General features: G+C 45.1%; 1 protein-coding gene across 3 annotated transcripts in view; it reads left to right on the forward strand.

Moving 5' to 3' along the window:
* The window catches only part of chd6 (chromodomain helicase DNA binding protein 6), a 200,385-nt gene that overhangs the window by 141,756 nt on the left and 34,276 nt on the right, over positions 1-24,353 (forward strand). For all 3 annotated transcript variants that reach the window (XM_078418568.1, XM_078418567.1, XM_078418569.1), the window contains 12 exons: positions 747-890; positions 8,661-8,916; positions 9,581-9,791; positions 10,803-10,998; positions 12,087-12,251; positions 17,047-17,226; positions 18,034-18,144; positions 19,608-19,810; positions 20,366-20,565; positions 20,735-20,894; positions 21,286-21,375; positions 22,711-22,814. In XM_078418568.1, the coding sequence (XP_078274694.1) occupies positions 747-890; positions 8,661-8,916; positions 9,581-9,791; positions 10,803-10,998; positions 12,087-12,251; positions 17,047-17,226; positions 18,034-18,144; positions 19,608-19,810; positions 20,366-20,565; positions 20,735-20,894; positions 21,286-21,375; positions 22,711-22,814 (2,020 nt within the window). The remainder of the gene's footprint in view (positions 1-746; positions 891-8,660; positions 8,917-9,580; positions 9,792-10,802; positions 10,999-12,086; positions 12,252-17,046; positions 17,227-18,033; positions 18,145-19,607; positions 19,811-20,365; positions 20,566-20,734; positions 20,895-21,285; positions 21,376-22,710; positions 22,815-24,353) is intronic.

Consider the following 24,353-nt stretch of genomic DNA (forward strand, 5'->3'; position numbering starts at 1 on the left):
ATAAGCTTTCCGTACCCCTCTATTGTGTTATTTGTTTTAAGAAGCTATGGCTTGGACCCCAAGACCCCCCTGTGCAATGTTTAACATGTTTAGGATAACTTTGTTTTTGGTGGATGCAAGGTGAGATTAACCCAAGTATTGGACTTCTCAAGTCATGAAGTAACAAAGGTTTAGATAAGGTGGAAAGTAATTGCCCCTTAAAATGTGAGTAATTGCCCCTTAAAATGTGAGTCATTGCCCCTTAAAATGCGAGTCATTGCATATGGAATTAGGGGATATTTTAATGTGGTAAAAATTGTTTCAAAAACAGCGTTGCTGAGGATGTTTGACAGCATCTGTGATCTCCTTTATAGCCTATAAACTCAGCCTAATAATTAAGAAACAGCACTTTGGATGGTGAAACCTGGATGGCTTTGAGAGCTAAATCCTGTCCCAGGGGTCATTACCAGGTGTTTGTTTATGTCAGACATTAGAAATGATTAGATTTAAGTAAATTAAACAGCTAGGATGCTCTAATTTAGTCTCAATGGTGCTGGAGTGGCAGTCATTCATGGGTTCACAGTGTTAATCTTCAGCTCTCAATGAATTTTCTTCAATAAAAAACTATTTCTAAGAATCTAAGCATTGATTTACTGCACCAATGTGATCGTGTTCCTTTGCTGTTATCTCACACACTGTTGCATTAGCTACCCATCTCACCTATCCTCACTTTCTTGCTGTCTTTTTTTTCTCCCTTCCTAATTTAGGAACATAAAGTCCTTCTGACTGGAACCCCTTTGCAGAATACAGTGGAAGAGTTGTTCAGCTTATTAAATTTTCTTGAACCCGTTCACTTTCCGTCTGAGTCCACATTCATGGAGGAGTTTGGAGACCTGAAGACCAATGAGCAGGTATGCAATAGCGAGGCGCTGGTTGTTAACCATTTCCCTCTTGTGGAAGGGCAGGAACAGAAGCCACAGCCATCAGCCCCTCTCTGGTTCCACAGCCAGATAGATCATGGGTGATTTGTACCTGAGCATGCCATGCCTTCTTTGGCTATGTTCCTTAACGATCATAACTCCCAACAAATAATTTGCTCCCAAACTCAACAAATTGTTGGAGGACAGCATTCTGAATGCACTCCGCCTTTTGTATGCTTCCTAACAGCATTCCTCACTGCCCCAGTGTCTGCTGTCAGGAATTAGTTTTATTTCTTTACTTACCTGATCGACATGGTGCTTTAAGTTTCTACTCTTCAAGGATATACGTGGCTCAATGTGATTGGCGCATCTAGTTTAGCCTGTTAGCTCTAGTGTATCATATCATATCATATATCTACAGCCGGAAACAGGCCTTTTCGGCCCTCCAAGTCCGTGCCGCCCAGTGATCCCCGTACATTAACACTATCCTACACCCACTAGGGACAATTTTTACATTTACCCAGCCAATTAACCTACATACCTGTACCAGGTGAAAATGTGGTGCAACGCTTCCATGGACAGTTTACCTGAGACCTGATGTCCCGAGTGTTGCAGGTACATCTGATGAGATATGTCCACAACTTTATACAGCTGAAGCTTCACTTTCTTCTCTTACTCAAGTCCATTGCAAATCACCCAAAGTATAGGTAAGTGGCAAAATAATCAAAATGGGAGTTGATAGACGTGTAGAGAGAACACAGTGCCCTCCATAATGTTTGGAACAAAAACCCATCATTTATTTATTTGCCTCTGCTCTCCACAATTTGAGATTTGTAATAGAAAAAAACACATGTGGTTAAAGTGCACATTGTCAGATTTTATTAAAGGGTATTTTATACATTTTGGATTCACCATGCAGAAATTACAGCTGTGTTTATATATAGTCGCCCCAATTTCAGGGCACCATAATGTTTGGGACAGATGGCTTCACAGGCGTTTGTAATTGCTCAGGTGTGTTTAATTGCCTCTTAATGCAGGTATAAGAGAGCTCTCAGCACCTAGTCTTTCCTCCAGTCTTTCCTTCACCTTTGGAAACTTTTATTGCTGTTAATCAACATGTGGACCAAAGAAAGTCAAAGAAGCCATTATGAGTCTGAGAAACAAGAATAAAACTGTTAGAGCCATCAGCCAAATGTTAGGCTTACCCAAATCAACTGTTTGGAACATCATTAAGAAGAAAGAAAGCACTGGTGAGCTTACTAATCGCAAAAAGATTGGCAGGACAAGGAAGACCTCCACAGCTGATGACAGAAGAATTCTCTATAATAAAGAAAAATCCCCAAACACCTGTCCGACAGATCAGAAACACTCTTCAGGAGTCAGGTGTGGATTTGTCAATGACCACTGTCCGCAGAAAACTTCATGAACAGAAATACAGAGGGTACACGGCAAGATGCAAACCACTGGTTAGCCACAAAAATAGGATGGCCAGGTTACAGTTTGCCAAGAAGTACTTAAAAGAGCAACCACAGTTCTGTAAAAAGGTCTTGTGGACAGATGAGACGAAGATTACCACCTCATCTATGAAACATGATGGTGGGGGTGTTATGGCCTGGGCATGAATGGCTGCTGAAGGTATTGGTTCACATATCTTCATTGATGATACAACTGCTGATGGTAGTAGCATAATGAATTCTGAAGTGTTTCGACACATCCTATCTGCTCAAGTTCAAACAAATGCCACAATAGACAATAGGTGCAGGAGGAGGCCATTCGGCCCTTCGAGCCAGCACGGCCATTCAATGTGATCTTATGGCGGCACGGTAGCGCAGCGGTAGAGTTGCTGCTTTACAGCGAATGCAGCGCCGGAGACTCGGGTTCGATCCTGACTACGGGTGCTGCACTGTAAGGAGTTTGTACGTTCTCCCCGTGACCTGCGTGGGTTTTCTCCGAGATCTTCGGTTTCCTCCCACACTCCAAAGACGTACAGGTATGTAGGTTAATTGGCTGGGTAAAGGTAAAAATTGTCCCTACTGGGTGTAGGATAGTGTTAATGTGCGGGGATCGCTGGGCGGCACGGACTTGGTGGGCCGAAAAGGCCTGTTTCCGGCTGTATATATATGATATGATATATGATGATATGATCATGGCTGATCATTCTCAATCAGTACCCCGTTCCTGCCTTCTTCCCATACCCTCTCACTCCGCTATCCTTAAGAGCTCTATCTAGCTCTCTCTTGAAAGCATCCAGAGAATTGGCCTCCACTGCCTTCTGAGGCAGAGAATTCCACAGATTCACAACTCTCTGACTGAAAATGTTTCTCCTCATCTCAGTTCTAAATGGCCTATCCCTTATTCTTAAACTGTGGCCCCTTGCTCTGGACTCCCCCAACATTGAGAACATGTTTCCTGCCTCTAACGTGTTCAACCCCTTAATAATCTTATACGTTTCGATAAGATCTCCTCTCATCCTTTACAAAATTCATTGGCCGGCGGTTCATTCTGCAGCAAGGCAATGATCCCAAACGTACTGCTGAAGCAACAAAGGAGTTTTTCAAAGCTAGAAAATGGTTAATTCTTAAGTGGCCAAGTCAATCACCCGATCTGAACCCAATTGAGCATGCCTTTTATATGCTGAAGAGAAAACTGAAGGGGACTAGCCCTCAAAACAAGCATAAGCTAAAGATGGCTGCAATACAGGCCTGGCAGAGCATCACCAGAGAAGACACCCAGCAACTGGTGATGTCCATGAATTGCAGACTTCAAGTAGTCATTGCATGCAAAGGATATGCAACAAAATACTAAACATGACTTACTTTCACTTACATGACATTGCTGTGTCCCAAACATTATGGTGCCCTGAAATGGGGGGACTATGTATAAACACTGCTGTAATCTCTACATGGTGAAACCAAAATGTATAAAAATGGCCTTTATTAAAATCTGACAATGTGCACTTTAACCACATGCGATTTTTTTCTATTACAAATCTCAAATTGTGGAGTACAGAGGCAAATAAATAAATGATGGGTCTTTGTCCCAAACATTATGGAGGGCACTGTAACCTACAGGAGAATGGGACTGGTGGAATTTCTCTGTTACGATCCTGTGTGGGCCGAATGGTGATATTCACAAAATGCTGGAGTAACTCAGAAGGTCAGGCAGCATCTCGGGAGAGAAGGAATGGGTGACGTTTCAGGTCAAGACCCTTCTTCAGACTGATGTCAGGGGGCGGGACAAAGGAAGGATGTAGGTGGAGACAGGAAGATAGAGGGAGATCTAGGAAGGAGGAGGGGAAGGGAGGGACAGAGGAACTATCTAAAGTTGGAGAAGTCGATGTTCATACCGCTCGGCTGCAAACTGCCCAGGCGAAATATGAGGTGCTGTTCCTCCAATTTCCGGTGGGCCTCACTATGGCACTGGAGGAGGCCCATGACAGAAAGGTCAGACTGGGAATGGGAGGGGGAGTTGAAGTGCTCGGCCACCGGGAGATCAGTTTGGTTAATGCGGACCGAGCGCAGGTGTTCAGCGAAGCGATCGCCGAGCCTGTGCTTGGTTTCGCCGATGTAAATAAGTTGACATCTAGAGCAGCGGATGCAATAGATGAGGTTGGAGGAGGTGCAGGTGAACCTTTGTCTCACCTGGAAAGACTGTTTGGGTCCTTGGATGGAGTTGAGGGGGGAGGTAAAGGGACAGGTGTTGCATTTCGTGCGGTTGCAGGGGAAAGTGCCCGGGGTTGGGGTGGTTTGGGTAGGAAGGGACGGGTGGACCAAGGAGTTATGGAGGGAACGGTCTCTGCGGAACGCAGAGAGGGGAGGGGATGGGAAGATATGGCCAGTGATGGGGTCCCGTTGTAGGTGACGGAAATGTTGGTGGATGATATGTTGGATCCGCTGGCTGGTGGGGTGGAAGGTGAGAACGAGGGGGATTCTGTCCTTGTTGCGAGTGGGGGGAGGGGGAGCAAGAGTGGAGCTGCGGGATGTAGAAGAGACCCTAGTGAGAGCCTCATCTATAATGGAGGAGGGGAAGCCCCGTTTCCTGAAGAACGAGGACATCTCGGAAGCCCTAGTGTGAAACACCTCATCCTGGGCGCAGACGGAGGAATTGGGAGTAGGTGATGGACTTTTTTCAGGGGACTGGGTGGGAAGGAGTGTAGTCCAGATAGCTGTGCGAGTCAGTGGGTTTATAGTAAATGTGTATTGTACAGTGCGGAACTGCCGGTGGTTTTTATTGTACAGTGCGGAACTGCCGGTGGTTTTTATTGTACAGACATTTACTATAAACCCACTGACTCGCACAGCTATCTGGACTACACTTCTTCCCACCCGGACCCCTGCAAAAAGTCTATCCCCTACTCCCAATTCCTTCGTCTACGCCGCATATGTGCCTAGGATGAGGTGTTTCACACTAGGGCTTCCGTGATGTCTTCGTTCTTCAGGAAACAGGGCTTCCCCTCCTCCATTATAGATGAGGCTCTCACTAGGGTCTCTTCTACATCCCGCAGCTCCGCTCTTGCTCCCCCTCCTACCACTCGCAACAAGGACAGAAACAATACAATACAATACAATACAATATATCTTTATTGTCATTGTACCCAGGGGTACAACGAGATTGGGAATGCGCCTCCCATACGATGCAATAATTTAAGTAATTAACAGCAACCCAACGAAACGAAACAATTGTAACAGTTTTTAGACAGGGTAAAGTGCAAGTTGATCTATGCGTTGTGGCCATCCGGCTCAGCAGGACCGGTTCATAGCAGCTATGGCCCTGGGGATGAAGCTGTTCCTGAGTCTGGAGGTGCGGGCGTAGAAGGCCTTGTATCGTCTGCCCGATGGAAGGAGTTCGAACAGACTGTTGCAGGGGTGTGAAGAGTCTTTGTGGATGCTGGTGGCTTTTCTGAGGCATCGTGTGTTGTAGATGCCCTCCAAGTCTGGTAGCTGTGTTCCGATGGCCCTCTGAGCTCTATGGACTACCCGCTGTAGAGCTTTCCTTTCTGCCTCCGTGCAGCTGAGGTACCACACAGGGATGCCATGCGTTAGGATGCTCTCTATGGTGCAGCGGTAGAAGGTCGTCAGCAGCTGTTGGGGTAGACCAGACTTTTTCAATGTTCTTAAGTAGAACTGTCTTTGTTGTGCCTTCTTGACCAGCGCAGCAGTTCTATTGGACCATGTTAGGTCCTCCGAAATGTGAGTGCCCAGAAACTTGAAGCTGGACACTCTCTCCACACTGACCCCGTTGATAGAGATCGGGGCATATTCCCCGTTATGTGATATTCCCCGTTGGTGGTATTTAGGGACAGGTTGTTATCCGAGCACCAGTCCGCCAGGTTCTGCACCTCCGCTCTATAGTTTGTTTCATCCCCGTTGGTGATCAGCCCGATCACCGTTGTGTCATCTGCAAACTTGACAATGGTGTTGGTGTCGAATGCAGGAACACAGTCGTGTGTGAAGAGGGAGTAGAGCATGGGGCTCAGAACACAGCCCTGTGGTGTGCCGGTACTCAGGGTGATAGTGGAGGACAGGTGCGGGCCCATTCTCACTGCCTGCGGTCGTTCCAGCAGGAAGTCCAGGATCCAGTCACATAATGACGAGCTGAGGCCTAGCTGGTGGAGTTTGGTGATGAGCTTGGTGGGGATGACCGTGTTGAAGGCGGAGCTATAGTCTATGAATAGCATCCTCACGTACTTGCCCTGTCTCTCTAGGTGAGTCAGGACAGTGTGAAGAGCCAGAGAGATGGCGTCCTCTGTGGATCTATTTGCCCTGTATGCAAATTGATGTGGGTCCAGTGAGTCAGGGATGCTGGATTTGATGTGTGAGAGGACCAGCCTCTCAAAGCACTTCATGACTATCGGCGTTAGGGCAACCGGGCGGTAGTCGTTCAGGTTGGAGATCTTTGCTTTTTTCAGCACCGGAACTATGATAGCCGACTTCAGGCATTTGGGGACCGTAGCCAGAGATAATGACAGGTTAAAGATCCTGGTGAATACCTCAGCCAGCTGTTCAGCACAGTCCTTCAGTACCCTTCCTTGAACTTCCTTGAAACAAGTATGAATGTGGAGCTGAGGCCAGTATCACACAGGCTTGAGGGGGAAACTGCCTGCCACTACTCATCACCTTATGTTTGTAGCATTGAGACTTTTTTTTTAAATGCTAGATTGATTTAACACTTGAATTTAAGTTCGAGCTCGCGCTAATTGATAAATAGCAAGATTGCTGGCGTATCACACATTTTACTGTTGGCTGAATGAGCTAGCTGAATCAATGTTTTTAGATTTAGAGATACAGCGCGGAAACAGGCCCTTCGGCCCACTGGGTCCGCGCCGCCCAGCGATCCCCGCATATTAACACTATCCTACACACACTAGGGACAATTTTTACATTTACCCAGCCAATTAACCTACATACCTGTACGTCTTTGGAGTGTGGGAGGAAACCGAAGATCTCGGAGAAAACCCACGCAGGTCACGGGGAGAACGTACAAACTCCGTACAGACGGTGCCCGTATTCAGGATCGAATCTGAGTCTCCGGCGCTGCATTCGCTGTAAGGCAGCAACTCTACCGCTGCGTGAAGGGTCTCGACCCGAAACGTCACCCATTCTTTCTCTCCAGAGATGCTGTCTGACCCGCTGAGTTACTCCAGCATTTTGTGTCTACTTTCAATGTTCTTTCAGCTTTATCTCGCTTACGCCAATACTGCCAGTGGAGATTTGAACTAATTCTCCACCAGTGGAGCCACTGCCTTTCAAATGAGGACCCACCTTCCCGCTAAAGATTCACATATCACTATTAGAGGATGAACTGGGGGTTCTGGTGTATATACCAATGCCTCCAAAATATCTCACTACTGCTTTTGATTTTTCAGTGCCTAGCTTGGCAGCTTTGCATTGCTTTTAATGGTCAAAGTTTGTTGTTGTAAACAACTGAAGAGATTGTTATTGAGAAACAAAATGGCATGATTGTGCCCAGTGACAAATGAAATGGCAGAAGGACAGATTAAAGTTAGATGTCACAGAGCTCCTAAAGCCGTTGTGATCAAGATTCCAATGTCTGGCTTGAGGTGTCATTTTTATGCTGCGATGTTGGTGCATTGACTTGAGAGGTCCAATTAGTGGAGGTGATCAGAACACCATGAAAATCAAAGGATTTGGTCATTTGCAGTAATTTTCCCTCCCTTCTCACTGTGACCTACATCTGTGCAGTCTGAGCATCTTCATTGTCATAGTCGTAGAGTAATACAGTGTGGCCCAACTCGCCCACACCGGCCAACAATATCCCAGCTACATTAGTCCCACTTGCCTGTGCTTGGTCCATAACCCTTCATAAGATTGTGCTGGATTCAAATTCTTTACACATTCTGTCTCCCCTTCTTTCTCTCAAACATTCCTTGCCACCAACTTTTAAGACATAATTATTGCTGTAATCTAATATCTACATGATTTAGATTTCATTCTACTTTCCAGTTAACTGTAAAACACAAAGTGCTGGAAAATCTCAGTGGGTCAGGCAGCATCTGTGGAGAGAATGGATAGACAACCTTTCAGGTCTAAATTCTTTGGCCTTCTTCTAACTGGGGCATAGCTTGCAGCATGCACTTTCCTGTGGGTTTATCAGACCTTTTTGTTGTTGCTATTTGAAATTGCCTTCAGTCATTCAGTCTAAAGTGTTAACAGTTTGATTTGATTTAGTTGGGCTGGGCAGATGGGCCCCAGCAGGGTATGATCAACTGGGGTTATAACTGAACCTTTTCTCCTGTGGTAGGTGAAGAAGCTACAAGCAGTGCTGAAACCCATGATGCTTCGAAGACTGAAAGATGATGTGGAGAAAAATCTGGCTCCAAAGGAGGAGACCATCATTGAGGTGGAACTGACTAACATCCAGAAAAAGTATTACAGGGCCATCCTGGAGAGAAACTTCTCTTTCTTGGCTAAAGGAGCTAACCAGGCTAACATGCCAAACCTGCTGAATACCATGATGGAACTGAGAAAATGCTGTAACCATCCCTATTTGATCAATGGTGAGCCCATGTATCAAGCTCCATTTAATGCTGTCAATGCCCCATCATTGTCTCCAAATGCCTCTGCACCTCTGTTATCCATCGACCATTTGACCGCTGTCCCATTTGCAACTGCGCGTTCATGTCAGAGACTAATACTCCTGATTTTCTTGTCTAAAATCCTCTGCTTCTCCCTTGCTGTCCTTAAAACATACGTCCAAACCTTTCTTCAAAGTCTCTCATGTCTCTTTGGGCAACTTGGGGTCAGACTATATTTGATGAAGCTCGTGTGCATTACTTTGTAGATTGATCGTCTTTCTTGATGTGAAATGCATATTGTTTTGCTGAGTCGTACAAAGTGGAATGTTCCAGGTTCAATTCCTAGTCAGTGATGCGAGCTGACATCTTAAATGCCTACATATGCCTACTATTATAGGAAATGGTCCTACAACCAGAGGACATGATTAGGTCCTCTGGTTAATGCAGATACATGGGTTAGTGTAGATGGGTACAGAATGGACATATTGGGTGAATTGTCCTGCTCTGATTCAAGTATCAGGGATCTGTGAGTGCCAATATTTTTGGCAGTGGTTAAAGTAAAAGAGAGGGCATAAAAAGTAATTAAAGATCTTGAAAAAGCGCTGGGAAGATATGTAATGAATATTTTAATTTTGATTCCCGCTAGGTGCTGAGGAGAAAATCCTGGATGAGTTCCGTGAGGTGCACAATCCCGAGGCCCATCATTTCCAGCTGCAGGCCATGATCCAGGCAGCAGGAAAGTTGGTGCTGATCGACAAGCTGTTGCCCAAACTGCTAGCAGGAGGGCACAAGGTGCTGATCTTCTCTCAGATGGTTCGCTGCCTGGATATACTTGAAGATTATCTCATCCACCGACGGTGAGCCGAGACGAGATACCCATTCCTGTGAGCTGGAGACAGCCCCAGCCTCTGTTTTAGTCGCTGCTTATTCATGTAAAGATTAATGGGAGTGAAAAGTAATTTGGATGTCTAGTTTTTAGTTGAAAATGAATGCTTTAACATTTTTGATGAACATTACAAGAACACTTGATCCTATTGAGATGTGATTGAAGTTTCCTCGGTTACTCTTTGGCACCAATCCAAGTGAATCAAAATGTCGAGCCTTTCATACCGAGCTTTGCTAAAGTGTTGGAGCTCTCTAGAAGCAGCATTTGATAGGTCCTTTGAGTGGGCAGACACAATCAGACAGTCTATATTGCCAGTGGCCATTCAGTTGTTCTTGCAGGATGTGTGTGATATTCACCCAGATGTTGTCAAGAGGTAGTAATATTTATCCACCTCAATATGGATCAGATGTGCATTTGGTCTCATTAGCTTGCTGCTCTTACATTTCACAATGTTAGGAACTGGAGAAGACTATTAAAGTCATTTCAACTAGGTTACTCTTGTATGTACTATATATCTATATATCGTAATTACTGGCTCCATAGCGGGCCACCGGAGAGACAATGTATTTAACATCCCCGTTGTCTGCTCCCTAACCCATGACCTCCCTCACCCAGAAAGGCAAGTACATCCGCCCTCTAATTTGCACATTCTGTCTTGGAAATACATTGCATTCCTCCATCATCAAAGGCTATAAATCCTGCAAACCATTCTCACAGCATCCTTAATACACAGGCAGCAAAAGGTTGCTCACCACTGTTTTTTCAAGGCCAGGTCAGGAGAGTCCCTCAAAGTTATCCTTTCCAACAACAGCTGTAACCCACAAATGAATTGGGGGGAAAAGTAAAGGGAGCGGCTGAGATGACAGCACATTCTGGGGCAGTACATGTAACCGGCTGTGTCACCTCCTTTAGTTCTCTGAGATTCTTTGTGCAAGCATATTGGTTCCTGTGTTCTAATTCTGGCGATTTCTACATGTTTTAGGTACACCTATGAGCGGATCGATGGCAGGGTACGGGGGAACTTGAGGCAGGCTGCAATTGATCGCTTCTCCAAACCAGACTCGGACCGCTTTGTGTTTCTGCTGTGCACCAGGGCAGGAGGTCTTGGTATTAATCTTACTGCTGCAGACACTTGTATCATCTTCGATTCGGATTGGAACCCACAGAACGACCTGCAGGTGAGTTGCAGCGAGCTGCAGCAGAGGAAAAGCTAATGGATCAACCCCACACACGGCTCTGTGCTGTGATGTCGAAGCACCCTGTCACGTGCTTTGTGCTTTGTGTGGAGCTGCCTTGTGCTTCCTAGCCTCACCAATCCTTTGAGGATACCTGATAGATTTCATTGCAGTAAATTAGTTGACAAAGCAGAAAGGCGATTAAGAATTCTTTAAGCTATACAACAAAAGAGAAATAATGAGGTTTAATTGAGGCGTGTAAGATTAAGAGCAGTCTAGACATGCTGAACAGAAAGGATCTATTTCCTTTAGTAGATAATTGAGTAATTAGGATGCAGGGATGTAAATTTATTAATAGAACGATTGGAGTTGAAGAAACCCCCAAAATCATTCAATCAGCGAATCATTCAACCCTCGTCATTGTGAAAGCAAAGGTGGCTGGGCATGTGAAGAGCCACAATCATCAGGGCCACAGACAAGGGGGCATGTGGGGTTAACACAAGGTCTCTTTTGACAGCATGGACGCAGTGCCCACAAAATGGGACTTCTGCTATCATTTTATTTGTTTTTATTGCTATAATTATAATTGGAGATTAAAAGATATAACATTATTTACGAGTTACAGGTCAAGTCATTGGTGATGTGAATAGGAAAGATTGTTAATGTCAACAGAGATGAGCGAAAGTGGTGGCTGAAAGAAGTAACGGTTGACCAGGACTGAAGTTATAGACTGTTAGAAATCTTTCACCAGGCAGATGGGAATTACTAGTACTCAGCAGATTAGCTGAGTGGGAAGGAGAGTGACGGGGCTGGATCTTGGGATCAGAGAGATGTGATGAAGGAGGAGTGCTTTGTTCCAGTGCCGATCCTACCAGACACTAGACATTTTCCATCTGATAATACAGGGGACTTCTGATGGAAATATTGACATATCCATACCTAAATAAAGTGTCTAGAGAGGCTGTGGTTGGGGCCAAGAATGTAAGGTTTGGTATTTTATTCCCTTCACCAATGTGTTTCCTGCTCTCCAAGCAATTAATATATGATTGCACGGAATCGTGGAGATTGCCATAACCTTTCATTGTCTCTAGGCTCAGGCTCGTTGTCACCGGATAGGACAGAGTAAAGCAGTTCAAGTGTATCGCCTCATAACCCGTAACTCGTACGAGCGAGAGATGTTCGACAAGGCCAGTCTCAAGCTGGGTCTAGACAGAGCAGTGTTGCAAGCAATGAACCGCAAAGGAAACACCAACGGGGTAAGGTGGTCTGGTGCAGTACTGAATCCACAGTTGTGTGAACACTTCGTGTTGGACAACAGGTTGTATTTTGTGGGGCAGGGGATGGCGATGGTGTGAATTTGAAGGGTCTGCTGGGTCAGGGCCCAACATGTCAATTAGGGTTATTGCAGGCAAATGCAAAATGGAGGCAATTATACATGGAGAAAGCAAACGTGTTGGAGGAAACTGAGACATGACTACAATGATATCAGGACTGGGACAGGACAACAATAACTATGGCAGTAGGATACAAGCATGCCGCTATAAGGAGGACAAAAATAGAATCTATTTGAATCAAGATACAGGATTTATTGTAAGAATGGGTGCAGTTTGCAGACATTTAATAATGGGACAAAAGTAGACTGAAATAGGGGGATTTAAACAGCCCTGATATTAGTTTGAAAGAAAAGGTTGCTGAAGGTATAAAGGAATGGAATTCTTACAATGTACACAGAACTCCTTTCTAACCCAGTATGTACTAAGTAGACACAAGGAACTGCAGATTCTGGTTTGCCAAAAAAAGACTCAAAGTGCTGGAGTAACTCAATGGGTCAGGCCACTGGAGAACATGGATAGGCATTTTTTCAGGTCAGAACCCTTCTTCAGACTGATTTTGGGGGGTGGGGGGCGCTGAGAAAGCTGGAAGAGTTGTGAGGCGGGACAAAGTCTGGCAAGTGATAAATGGATTTAGATAGGTGGGGGGGGGGGTGTTGAGGGTTGATTAGAAGATGGTTGGACAAAGGGCAGAGATGAAAAGACATGAAAGTGTAAGATTCAGATAGAAGAAGTATGAAATGCAAAGCCAGAGGAAGGGAACAGGCCCAACAAGAGAAGTCTTGTGATTAGGTGTAGTTATAGGGAATGAACCAGATAAATATAATAAGTAAAAAAGGAAAATACGTAAGCAATAGTGAGCTAACTACAATGAATAAGAATGTGATCAGCCATGATCACATTGAATGGCAGTGCTGGCTCGAAGGGCCGAATGGCCTCCTCCTGCACCTATTGTCTATTGTCTATTAACAGTATAGGTATAGCCAACGTACTGGATTGGAGAAAGGCTGAGAATAGAAGTTGTAAAGATAAAATGAACAGCAATATTGGCAAACACCAATGGGAAACATTGAAATAGCATTCAATAGAGTGGAGGGAAAGTATCTTCTAAGGAAAGGACAAACTAAACACTCAGGTTCACTTGCACCTCCTCCAACCTCATCTACTGTATCTGCTGTTCCAGGTGTGGACTCCAATATATTGGCGAGACCCAGCATAGGCTGGCCAATTGTTTCGCTGAACACCTCTGCTCAGTCTGCCTAGGCCTATGCAGTCTCCCAGTCGCTGAACACTATCTCCCCCTCCCACTCCCACACTGACCTTTCTGTCGGTGAGCCTCCTCCACTGTCGGAGTGAGGCCCAACGCAAATTGGAGGATAGCACCTCATATTTCGCTTGGGCAGCTTACAACCCAGCGGTATGAATATTGTTTTCCCTAACATTAAGTTTCCCTCTCAGCCCATCCCTCCCCCACTATAGTTCTCCGGCTAGATTCACTGTCCTTCTGATTCATTTCACAGTTTCTATGGCTCATTGTCATCTTCCCCTCAGTCAACAATGAACCATTCTACATTTCTGTTCTTTGATCTGTTATTTCGCACCTTCCCCTTCCATATCTTGAGCTTCCCTCTCCCCTGACTCTCAGTCTGAAGCAGAGCCTCGACCTGAAATGTCACCCACTCCTTCTCTCCAGAGATGTTACCTGTCCTGCTGAGTTACTCCAGCATTTTGTGTCTATCTGCAGTATAAACCAGCATCTGCAGTTCCTTCGTAAATACTCATGAAGCTCTATAAAGACAATAAATACAATAGGGAACAACTGAGGGAAGGAACGAGGCATCAATTAACTACACATGTTACAGTGGAGTGCACAATAGGTGTGAGAGGAATTTGAAGAGGAGTGAAAGGAACAATTAGGAAGACAAAGAGGAACATAAAACATTGTAATGTGTAGGAAGGAACTGCAAATGCTGGTTTACACCAACGATGGGCACAAAATCCTGGAGTAACTCAGCGGGACAGACAGCATCTCTGGATGGAACGAATGGGTGACGATTTGGGTTGAGACCCTTCTTCAGACAGAGTCAGGGGAGAGGGAAAGAGATAAGGAAGGGTAAAAACGAGACATCAAAGGGGATGAGGTACAAGGGAAATGTCGTAGAACTGGAGAGCAGGAGGAATCACAGAGAATGAGGAGCGAAATAGATTGTTTGCAGAACTCTCAAAACATTGTAAGATATTTTATAGACATACCAGAAACAAGAAATTAAGGCTTCGCTGAGAATGAAGCTACTGAGGTTCAGGCACAGCAGCCCACAAGTAACGACAGGACAGTGCAGAAATATTAAATGTTCAACAGCTTCAAAGTAGAACAAATGAAATGATATTAAATGACAGGATGTAAATTTACAATAGAAAAAGAGAATGTATTAAATAAATCAATCAAACTTAGAGGATAAAATTCCCAGTCTGGTTAGAAAGTATCCGCACAATTTACCGTCATTTAGTGAAGCAAATGCATCATTATATTATTAGAAAACAGTCACCAACGACTTCTCCTGGAACCCCCATATAGAAGCAACGGCCAAGAAAGTCACCAACGCCTCTACTTCCTTAGAAGGCGTAGGAGGTTTGACATGTCCCCTACAACTCCCACCAACTTCTACAGATGCACCATAGAAAGCATTTGATCAGGATGCATCACAGCCTGCTTTGGGAACAGCTCCATCCAAGACCGCAAGAAATTGCAGCGAATTGTGGACGCAGCCCAGACCATCACACAAACCAACCTATTGACTCAATTTATACCTCACGCTGCCTCGGCATTATCAAGGCCGAGTCGCACCCTGGCCACTCCCTCTTCTTCCCTCTCCCATCAGGCAAAAGGTATAGAAGTGTGAAAAGCATACCTCCAGATTCAGAGACAGTTTCTTCCCAGCTGTTATCTGGCAACTGAATCACCTACCACAACCAGAGACCAGTACTGAACTACTATCTACCTCTTTGGTGACCCTTGGACTATCCTTGATCAGACTTTGCTGGCTTTATGTGTAAGAAAGAACTGCAGATGCTGGTTTAAATCGAAGATAGACATCAAAAGCTGGAGTAACTCAGACAGCATCTCTGACGTTTTGGGTTGAGACCCTTCTTCAGACTAGCTGGCATTACCTTGCACTAAACGTTATTCCCATATCATGTATCTCTGCACTATAAATGGATTGATTGTAATCATGTATTGTCCTTCTGCTGACTGGTTAGCACGCAACAAAAGCTTTTCACTGTACCTCGGTACACGTGACAATAAACTAAACTGAACTAAAAGCTAAACTGTGGTGGTAGAGGATGAGCAAGTGGCTAATGTAATCCCTGTATTTCAGAAGCCAGGAATTGCAGACAAGTCAGCTATGAGTGGGGGAAGGAAAATAGTGGAACTCATGCTAAAGGGGAGAATAGGAATGAAATGTATGCAACAAAGCACAGGTAACATGAATTCCAAGGGGACGTTCTTGCTTGAACAGCCATCTTGAAATTGTTTACAGTGACAGTAGATTAAACTTATCAAGATTTTCAAAAATCCCTCAGTAAGGTGCCTCCGAATGAGCCAACATTGCCAAGAAATGCAGAGTCAAGGGACAAACAGCAGCATGGATTACCAGCAGGCTTCAGGGCACAAACCACAGAATGGAAGTAAAGTGTAGTTATGCAGAGAGGATGGTAGGTAGTGCTGGGGTAACTCAGCGGGACAGACAGCATCTCTGGGGACAAGCAATGGGTAATGTTTCGGGTCAAGACCCTTCTTCAGACTAGTCAGTGGAAAGGATAAGAGGATTCCCTCTCCCCTGACTCTCAGTCTGAGGAAGGGTCTCGACCCGAAACGTCACCCATTCCTTCTCTCTAGAGATGCTGCCTGTCCAGCTGAGTTACTCAAGCATTTTGTGCCTATATTTGCAGTTCCTTCCTACACAGGTAGTGCTGGGACTGCTCTTCAAACTTGCATCAAGTAGGAAGAGTCAGCAGTACCAAGGATTCCAGCAAATTGCAGAAGAACAATAATAAACTTGCACAATGGGACAAAGATTAGCAGTTGAAGCTGAGGGGGGCTGGAGAGAAAGGGAATTATGAGGTATAAATCCATGGCACACTGTCCCATTAAACATCCCGGGCAGTGATGGCATGAGGTAGATACAGTGTGAGTAGAGCATCGATTCACGGACACTCGCCTCTCCTGAAGTATATTACGGTATATGTTTATTGCTTTAATATCACTGATTCAGATGGGCCATTTAATCGATTCGTTTATGTTCATGTGATAGGAGCAGAATTAGGCCATTCGGCCCATTGAGTCTACTCTGCCAATCAATCATGGCTGATCAATCTTTCCCTCTCAACCCCATTCTCCTGCTTTCTCCCCATACCCTTTGACACCCTTACTGATCAAGAATCTGTCAATCTTCGTTTAAAAAATTCCTAATGAGTGAATACCCAATGATTCTGGAAGTAGCCAATCGAACTTTTGGTTCTCTCAATAGTAGGGAGAACAATCAGGTGAATGGGAAAATCAGCGAATGAAAGTCCATTTGCAGCAAAATCTCACAGGGCTGTAAGCACTTGCTGTCATCCACGCAACTCACACTCCATCCTTTCACATCTTGTTTTGATGGTCAGGGCTGCTCCGTTGAAACAACTGTTTGCTTTAGTGACTGTGTGCCTCCCTGTGCAGGTACAGCCATTGTCCAAGATTGAAGTAGAGGATCTTCTTCGTAAAGGAGCATATGGAGCCCTGATGGATGAGGAGGATGAAGGATCAAAGTTTTGTGAAGAAGACATAGACCAGATCTTGCTTCGGCGAACTCGCACCATCACCATTGAATCGGAAGGGAAGGGTTCCACATTTGCAAAGGTTAGAAGTAGCATTCAGGCACAATCAATGACTGCAACTCAACATAGCACCAAGAGTTAATGGTTCGCTGGCAAGGCATTTTGATTGCTCAATAGAATATTTTAACAGCAGTGTTACTGGATGGGGGAGGGAAGAACAGAATGATCAGTTGATCACAATACCCCGTCTTGTGTTGGACTGAACTTTGATCAAATGCAGCTCTTTTAAATAGTTGACTTTTTAACCAGGAAATACTCTGTCTGGCACAGAGAGAGGGGCATCGGAAGGAAGCAATTAGACTGGATACAAACGTAGTTCACTTTCTCCGTTTAATTAATTACTCATTAAACATTAACACATTAGCAAATCTCAGCCAAGTTATTTGAGAGCCACCTGACAAATAAAGTCACCCGTTGAGGAGGGAAGAATGTTTACCTCAGAGCACTGCCCTGGGGTTGACTGTGGAGCACAGGGTAGTGCAGACCTTGGCAGTCTCACCTTAGCCCCTCTTCCTGAACATCATGAGTTAACGCGACCACTTGCAGATTCATTAATCAATCAGCATTGTTTCTGTCTATTCTAATTCTATATCTGACTGAATCAGTGCACTTATTCAAGTTTGTTTCCAGAATTCTGCTAAACCTGTGCACTCACAGCCAGCTACCGAGGTTTGAACAATCCTCTGCCCACCCTCTCGGACAGTGTCCTGACTGCGTCATTTAATGTCACTGGCACATCCGATTAATATTTTTGTCGCTTGCTTGAATTGCTTACAGCTCCTTAACAAGTACACCATTGGTACTCTGCTGTGATTTGTTTCTGCTTCAGGCCAGTTTTGTCGCTTCGGGCAATAGGACGGACATCTCCTTGGATGACCCCAACTTCTGGGAAAAATGGGCCAAAATTGCAGAGCTGGATATAGAGTCGAAGAACGGAAAGGTAAGTGCCTGTGACAGGTAGTGTTTGGCCTGTGACAGGTGCTGTCCTTGAGCAGGTGCCCACATGTGCAGAAGATGATGATAAATGGAAACCTGGCAGAGGGTATTGTAACTGGTTGTGGCCACGTTCCGTCTATTCCTGCTTGACTCCCCAGCCTAATGGCTCACCTGAGGTAACTGTAATGATGCAGACCCTCCGCTAAAAGTGGCAACACAGGTAAATAGTGGTAAAGAAAGTGTACAGCACACTTGCCTTGATTGTCCAGGGCATAAAAGACATGAAGTCATTTTGCAGTTGTATAAAACTTTGGTTGGGTAGCATTTGGAGGTATTGTGTACAGTGCTGTTTGCCCCATTATAGGATGGTTGTTGAGTTTTGGGAAGAATGCAGATGTTTACCAGGATGCGGCCTGGATTGGAGGGTATTAGCTATAAGAAGAGATTTAATGGACGTATTGTTTTCTCTGGCGACTTGGATGCAAAGGAGAGACCTGATGTAAGTTTATAAAATGATGAGAGGCATAGATAGGGTAGATATTCATTTCCCCCAGGGTGATAATGTTAAATACTAGAGAATAGCTTTAAGGAGAGTGGGGGAAAGTTTAAAGGATATTTGTGAAGCAAGTTTTTTTTACGGTGGTGGGTATCTGGAACACACTGCCAGGGAGGTAGTAGAAGCAGGTACAACAGTGACATTTAGACAGGCACATGAACAGGCAGGGAATGGAGGGATATGAATCATGTGCAGGCAGAGGGGATTAGTTTAATTTAACAACATGTTGGCACAGACATGATGGGCCAGAAGGCTTGTTTCTGTGCCATAGACTACAGAGCAGTGCAGTCGTGCCGTCCTGTCACATGCTCCCTGCAGGGAGGCCTTCCTGCAGTCAGAATCTGAAGCTCCACTGTGGTTGGCAGTGTCGTTAAAATGTTCAGCCTGTGCACATTTCCTTATTTAGATAGACATTGAAGGTCTCGTGCCCCTCAACCAGCTCGCCAAAAGACGACTTGTCCATTTGTTTGCCTTCTGTATAATGTTGTGTTTTGAGTTGCTACTGCATACCTTAGAGGAGGAGGCGAGGGGCATGATCAGGGAGGGACTGGAAGCTGTGCTACATTGGAGAGGGTACAGAGACTCTGGGATATGGAACTCTAAAGGATATTACCACGGTCAGGTACAGCAAAGTCAAGGTGCTAGAATCAGAAGGCAAGCACTTTTAATTTAATGCTTTTGGAGTTTGGAGTACTTTTGCGCAAGATTAGAGTATAAGGTGTGTGATTCCGATTGGATAAATCTGAGTTCATGGAGTATACATAATGCAAGCAAGGGGCTCAGGAAAAGGGAGGAGCTGGAAACAAGGCCACGTTGTTGAAGAGATCAGGTCTCCGTTATTGCACATCATGAGTCAGGGGAGTGAACGGGGTTGATATTGATTCTCCTCTCTTTGGACATCTTGCACACAGGACAGTTTGGTCATCGACACGCCACGTGTCAGGAAACAGACCAAACACTACAATTCGTTTGAGGATGATGAATTGATGGAGTTCTCTGAGCTTGACAGTGATAGTGAAGATAAACCTTCAAGGTCTCGCCGTCTCCATGACAAGACACGTCGGTATCTCCGGGCGGAATGCTTTCGGGTAGAAAAGAACCTGTTGATATTCGGGTAAGTATGTGATTTGGACTGGATTCATTGAATATAAACTGAAATTAGTTGTTTCATTGTTGCCTACCAGAACATCCCATGTACTTTATAACTAGTCAAGTGTTGTTGAAATTCAATCCCTGTTGTAATATTGGACATCTGACAGCCAATACAATACGCATGTGGCGAGCTCCCAGAAAAGAAGCAGTGATTGACCTAGTACGTGGGCAAGCCCCCTATTCACCTTCATCATAGCATCTTAACATCTTCTACTGAATGCTGGAGGGAGGGAGGTTTTGTTCAGGGAGGGCAGCAGAAATCTACCCCATGAGATGGACTTTGATGCTGGTGCTTCTTGTAAGCAAAGCCCATGAGGCCAAGGTTCTTCACTGTGAATTTTGCAGAGATAGTTTGCATCTGAATTGGCCTGATTGCTTACCAATTTTTAACCATGGCTCCAGACTTTGCAGCAGATTGACTGTAGTCTAGCTTTACGCGTGCCAGGGTGATGTGTGAGATGGGGAACTCTGGGCTCCTGTTGCCTACAGTGCTGGTGGACTGTCACCTGTGTTGCAGGTGGGGGCGATGGAAGGACATCCTGTCGCATGGACGGTTCAAATGGCACTTGACAGAGAAGGACATGGAGACCGTTTGTCGCACCCTCCTGGTCTATTGCCTGAAGCATTACAAAGGAGATGAGAAGATTAAAAGTTTCATCTGGGACCTTATCACTCCCACAAAAGACGGCCAGAATCAAGCACTACACAATCACTCAGGTTTGTGACCCAGAGGCCAGAAGCAAAGGGAAACTCTTGATGTTTGGGAAGGGGGAGGCCCGGTTGGTGTTTGGTTTCAGTGCAAGAGTGGTGTGGGTGGAGATATTTGTCTTGAATATATGATTCAGTTCACACTGAATTACGCCAAGTTTTGGACTATTTCCTGCAGGGTTGTCAGCTCCTGTGCCCAGGGGCAGGAAAAGCAAGAAGCTGAAAACGCCACTGTCCCAGCCAGAGCTGAAGAACGCTGACTGGATGGCCAGCTGTAACCCAGAGGTGCTCTTCCATGATGATGGCTATAAGAAACATCTCAAACAGCACTGCAACAAGTGAGTGCAAACAGGGGCATGTGACAGGGGTCGGTGTACATGCACGACTTGCCGGGGGGGGGTGCATGTTGGATAAAAGTGAGGTTTAAGGAGCTGTTTGGGAGGTTTTGCGTGGATGTTGGGATGTACAAAACTGTTTGCGTGTGTGTAATTTGGTTACCCCAATTGCATGTAAAGAAGTGAGATTTTTTTCTTGAACTATGCAAACATTCTAATATTTTGGTGCAATTGTGATTTGGCCACATCAGAATCTCTTGTATTTCTCAAAGATGGACCTCATGGCTGTTCAGTGACATCCTGTCTGCCTGGTCAAGCACACCTGCCCAAGAAGCTATGTGTAGGCAAAGATATTCCTTCTTCCTGTTCTTGAGATTTATGTGGTTGTCCACAGGGTCTTGCTGAGAGTCCGAATGTTATATTATCTCAAGCAGGAGGTGCTAGGGGAGGCCGCTGACAAAGCTTTGGATGGTGTTGATGCAAGGTACGTCACATAGCAAAATCACCTCAGTGTGGAGGGCAAAGGGACGTCCTGTTCAGTGCTGAGCCGGTCGGTCGGAGTAAGGTGGCCTGCTCCTCAGGAGGTTTCTGCAAGTTCAACATTGTTTAAATTTGGTAGGAATTCCTTGCTCTCTCTGCAAACTGACATAGAACGTTGGATCACAGCATGATAGGGCTGAATTGCACTGACCATGTCCATTTCCTTTGGCCCTCTGTTTCCAATATACAACCTGGGAAAAGGAGAACCTGTTTCCAGTGACACATAGGTTGTTGCCCAGATGTGACAGTAACGACAAAGGAAGCAGAGAGGGAGATGCAACATATTTTACAGGGAATGATGCCAAGATCTGAAAAGGCAGTGGGAGTGATTCATAGCAGATGTCAGGGTGATTGCATATTTGAGGGAAAGCACAATATAGTGGACTAGGACTTTATTGGACTAGTGGACAGGAGTAGGAGAACTTTCAAAATGCTAGCACATGCATAATGGGCAGAAAGGTTTATTCTGTGATTGAATGCTCTACTTCCATGACCCTAGAATATGGCAACACCAATACCAAGCAATGAACAGGGAAATTGGAGGAGATGATGGAAGGAAAAGGATGAAGGGAACTATATTAAAAATGCCAAGGGCATTTAACACTAAAGTTCTAATCACCAAGTTATTTTAATGCCTGTGAGTGTAAAAGCTATCAAAATTCCCACAAGTGCTCAACCTTCAAGAATGTGCTTAAATAATTTTGGGGCGATCTAATTGAGGCGTTCTAAGTCATGAGATACAAAGGGGATTTATTTTACTCTTCTTTACTGGTTATTCCAGAATCAGGGAGTAACAACTTTATGATTAGCACCAGGCCTTTCGAGGTGACATCAGAAGCACTTCCCATACCAAATGAAGTGGAAATTTGCAACTCTCCCTCAGGGAGTCACAGAGAGAGACATAAAGAGAAGTAACAACTCTCCCTCAGGGAGTCACAGAGAGAGACATAAAGAGAAGTAACAACTCTCCCTCAGGGAGTCACAGAGAGAGACATAAAGAGAAGTAACAACTCTCCCTCAGGGAGTCACAGAGAGAGACATAAAGAGAAGTAAGAAGTGTTTTGTTGGGGGCTGATGAATGAAAAGTGTACTCTCAAATTACTTTTATTTCTAATGGCATTGAATTATTTTGTCCATCTCTGCCTTGTACCCTCTCTGTTATTCTGTCCCTCTTTGTTGCCATGTCTCTGATTGCCTGTGTTACATGAGCTCTGTCTCTCTCACTGTCTTATGCTTTCTGCCTTGTTCCCCTCTCTCTTCACCACACCTTGGTGTACAGTAAGCTGGAAGTCTGGATGCCCGAGGTTGACTACAACGATATCCCAGTTGAATGGTGGGATGGAGATTGTGACAAGTCTATGCTCATTGGAGTTTATAAACATGGTAAGCCTGTGTTTGAGATTTTGTATAACTTCTGGCGATGCAGCTCGTGCAGAAAAACTACTTCAAAGTAATTCATTATCTGAATCTGGTTGATGTATTGTGCTGGACATCAATATTCTAATATCTATAAATGTGTCTGTTATAGTGTTAGATCATGGTGGGGTCATGAGAAGATATTAATTTGTCATTTGAAGCACTTTCGGTAAAGCGTGCTTTTCTTTTTATAAACGTCACAGTATTGGGCACTTCAGAAAATTCAAGATAATCAAAGTCAATCTCCTTCTGGGAAAGAAATATCAGGGACTTTTGAGGCATTCAAAATGTATTACAGTTCTTTAAAGAAGGGTCTGAAGAAGGGTTTCGACCCGAAACATCACCCATTCCTTCTCTCCAGAGGTGCTGCCTGTCGCTGAGTTACTCCAGCATTTTGTGTCTACCTACACTTCTTTGAAATGTACCGTGTGTCTTGGATGTAGTGTATTCAGATTTCCAGAAGGCATTTGATAAAGTGCTACATGATTGTTATTGAGAGCAAGCTGAGGGAGTGGGAGGTGATGTTGGCAAGGACAGACGAATAGCTGGCTGACAGGAAAGGGAGCATAGGTATACCGGGATGTTCTGGTCGGCAATGAGTAATGAGTGGGGTGCCACAGGGGTCGATGTTAAAGCCTGAACGTTTTAAGCAAAATAGACAGCATCTACAGCACCTTAACCACCAACGCACCTGCTCCCCCTCAAACCACCTGCCCCCCCCCTTATCCTGTCAACCCCTGCCTCAGTTCTCCCCAGTCTCCACCACCGACCTCTCTGACCTCTTCACAGGAATAAAAACTGCCACCTGCTCTCTGGACCCCATCCCCTCCAGCTTTGTCAAGGCCAGCCTTCCTGCTCTCTCTCCACTTATCACTGCAACAATAAACTCCTCCCTGTCCACTGGCATCGTCCCGCCATCCCTCAAAATCGCTGCTGTCACCCCCATTCTGAAAAAACCTGGTCTCAACCCTGACACCATAAAAAACAACTTCAGACCAATCTCCAACCTACCCTTTCTGTCCAAAGTTTTGGAACGTGCTGTAGCTTCCCAACTCAAATACCACCTCTCTACCAATAACCTGTATGAAACTTTCCAATCCGGATTCCGCTCCAACCACTGTACTGAAACTGCGCTCCTCAAAATCACAAACGACCTTTTCCTCTCCTCCGACGCTGGCAACCTCAACATCCTCATCCTACTTGACCTCAGCGCCGCCTTTGACACCATAAATCACTCCATTCTCTTCACCCGACTTGAAACCTCCTTTAACATCACCGGCACAGCCCTATCCTGGTTCAAATCTTACCTCTCTGACAGGCACCAGTTCATCTCCATTAACAACTGTAAATCCCCCACCGCTCCCCTCCCCCAAGGTGTCCCCCAAGGCTCAGTCCTTGGCCCCCTCCTCTTCATCCTCTACCTGTTCCTCCTTGGTCAATTAATCCACCGTCATGGTCTCAACTTCCACTGCTTCGCCGATGATATCCAGCTCCTCATCTCCACCA

Source organism: Rhinoraja longicauda, chromosome 22 (genome assembly GCF_053455715.1).
Source record: "Rhinoraja longicauda isolate Sanriku21f chromosome 22, sRhiLon1.1, whole genome shotgun sequence".
Lineage (NCBI taxonomy): Eukaryota > Metazoa > Chordata > Chondrichthyes > Rajiformes > Arhynchobatidae > Rhinoraja > Rhinoraja longicauda.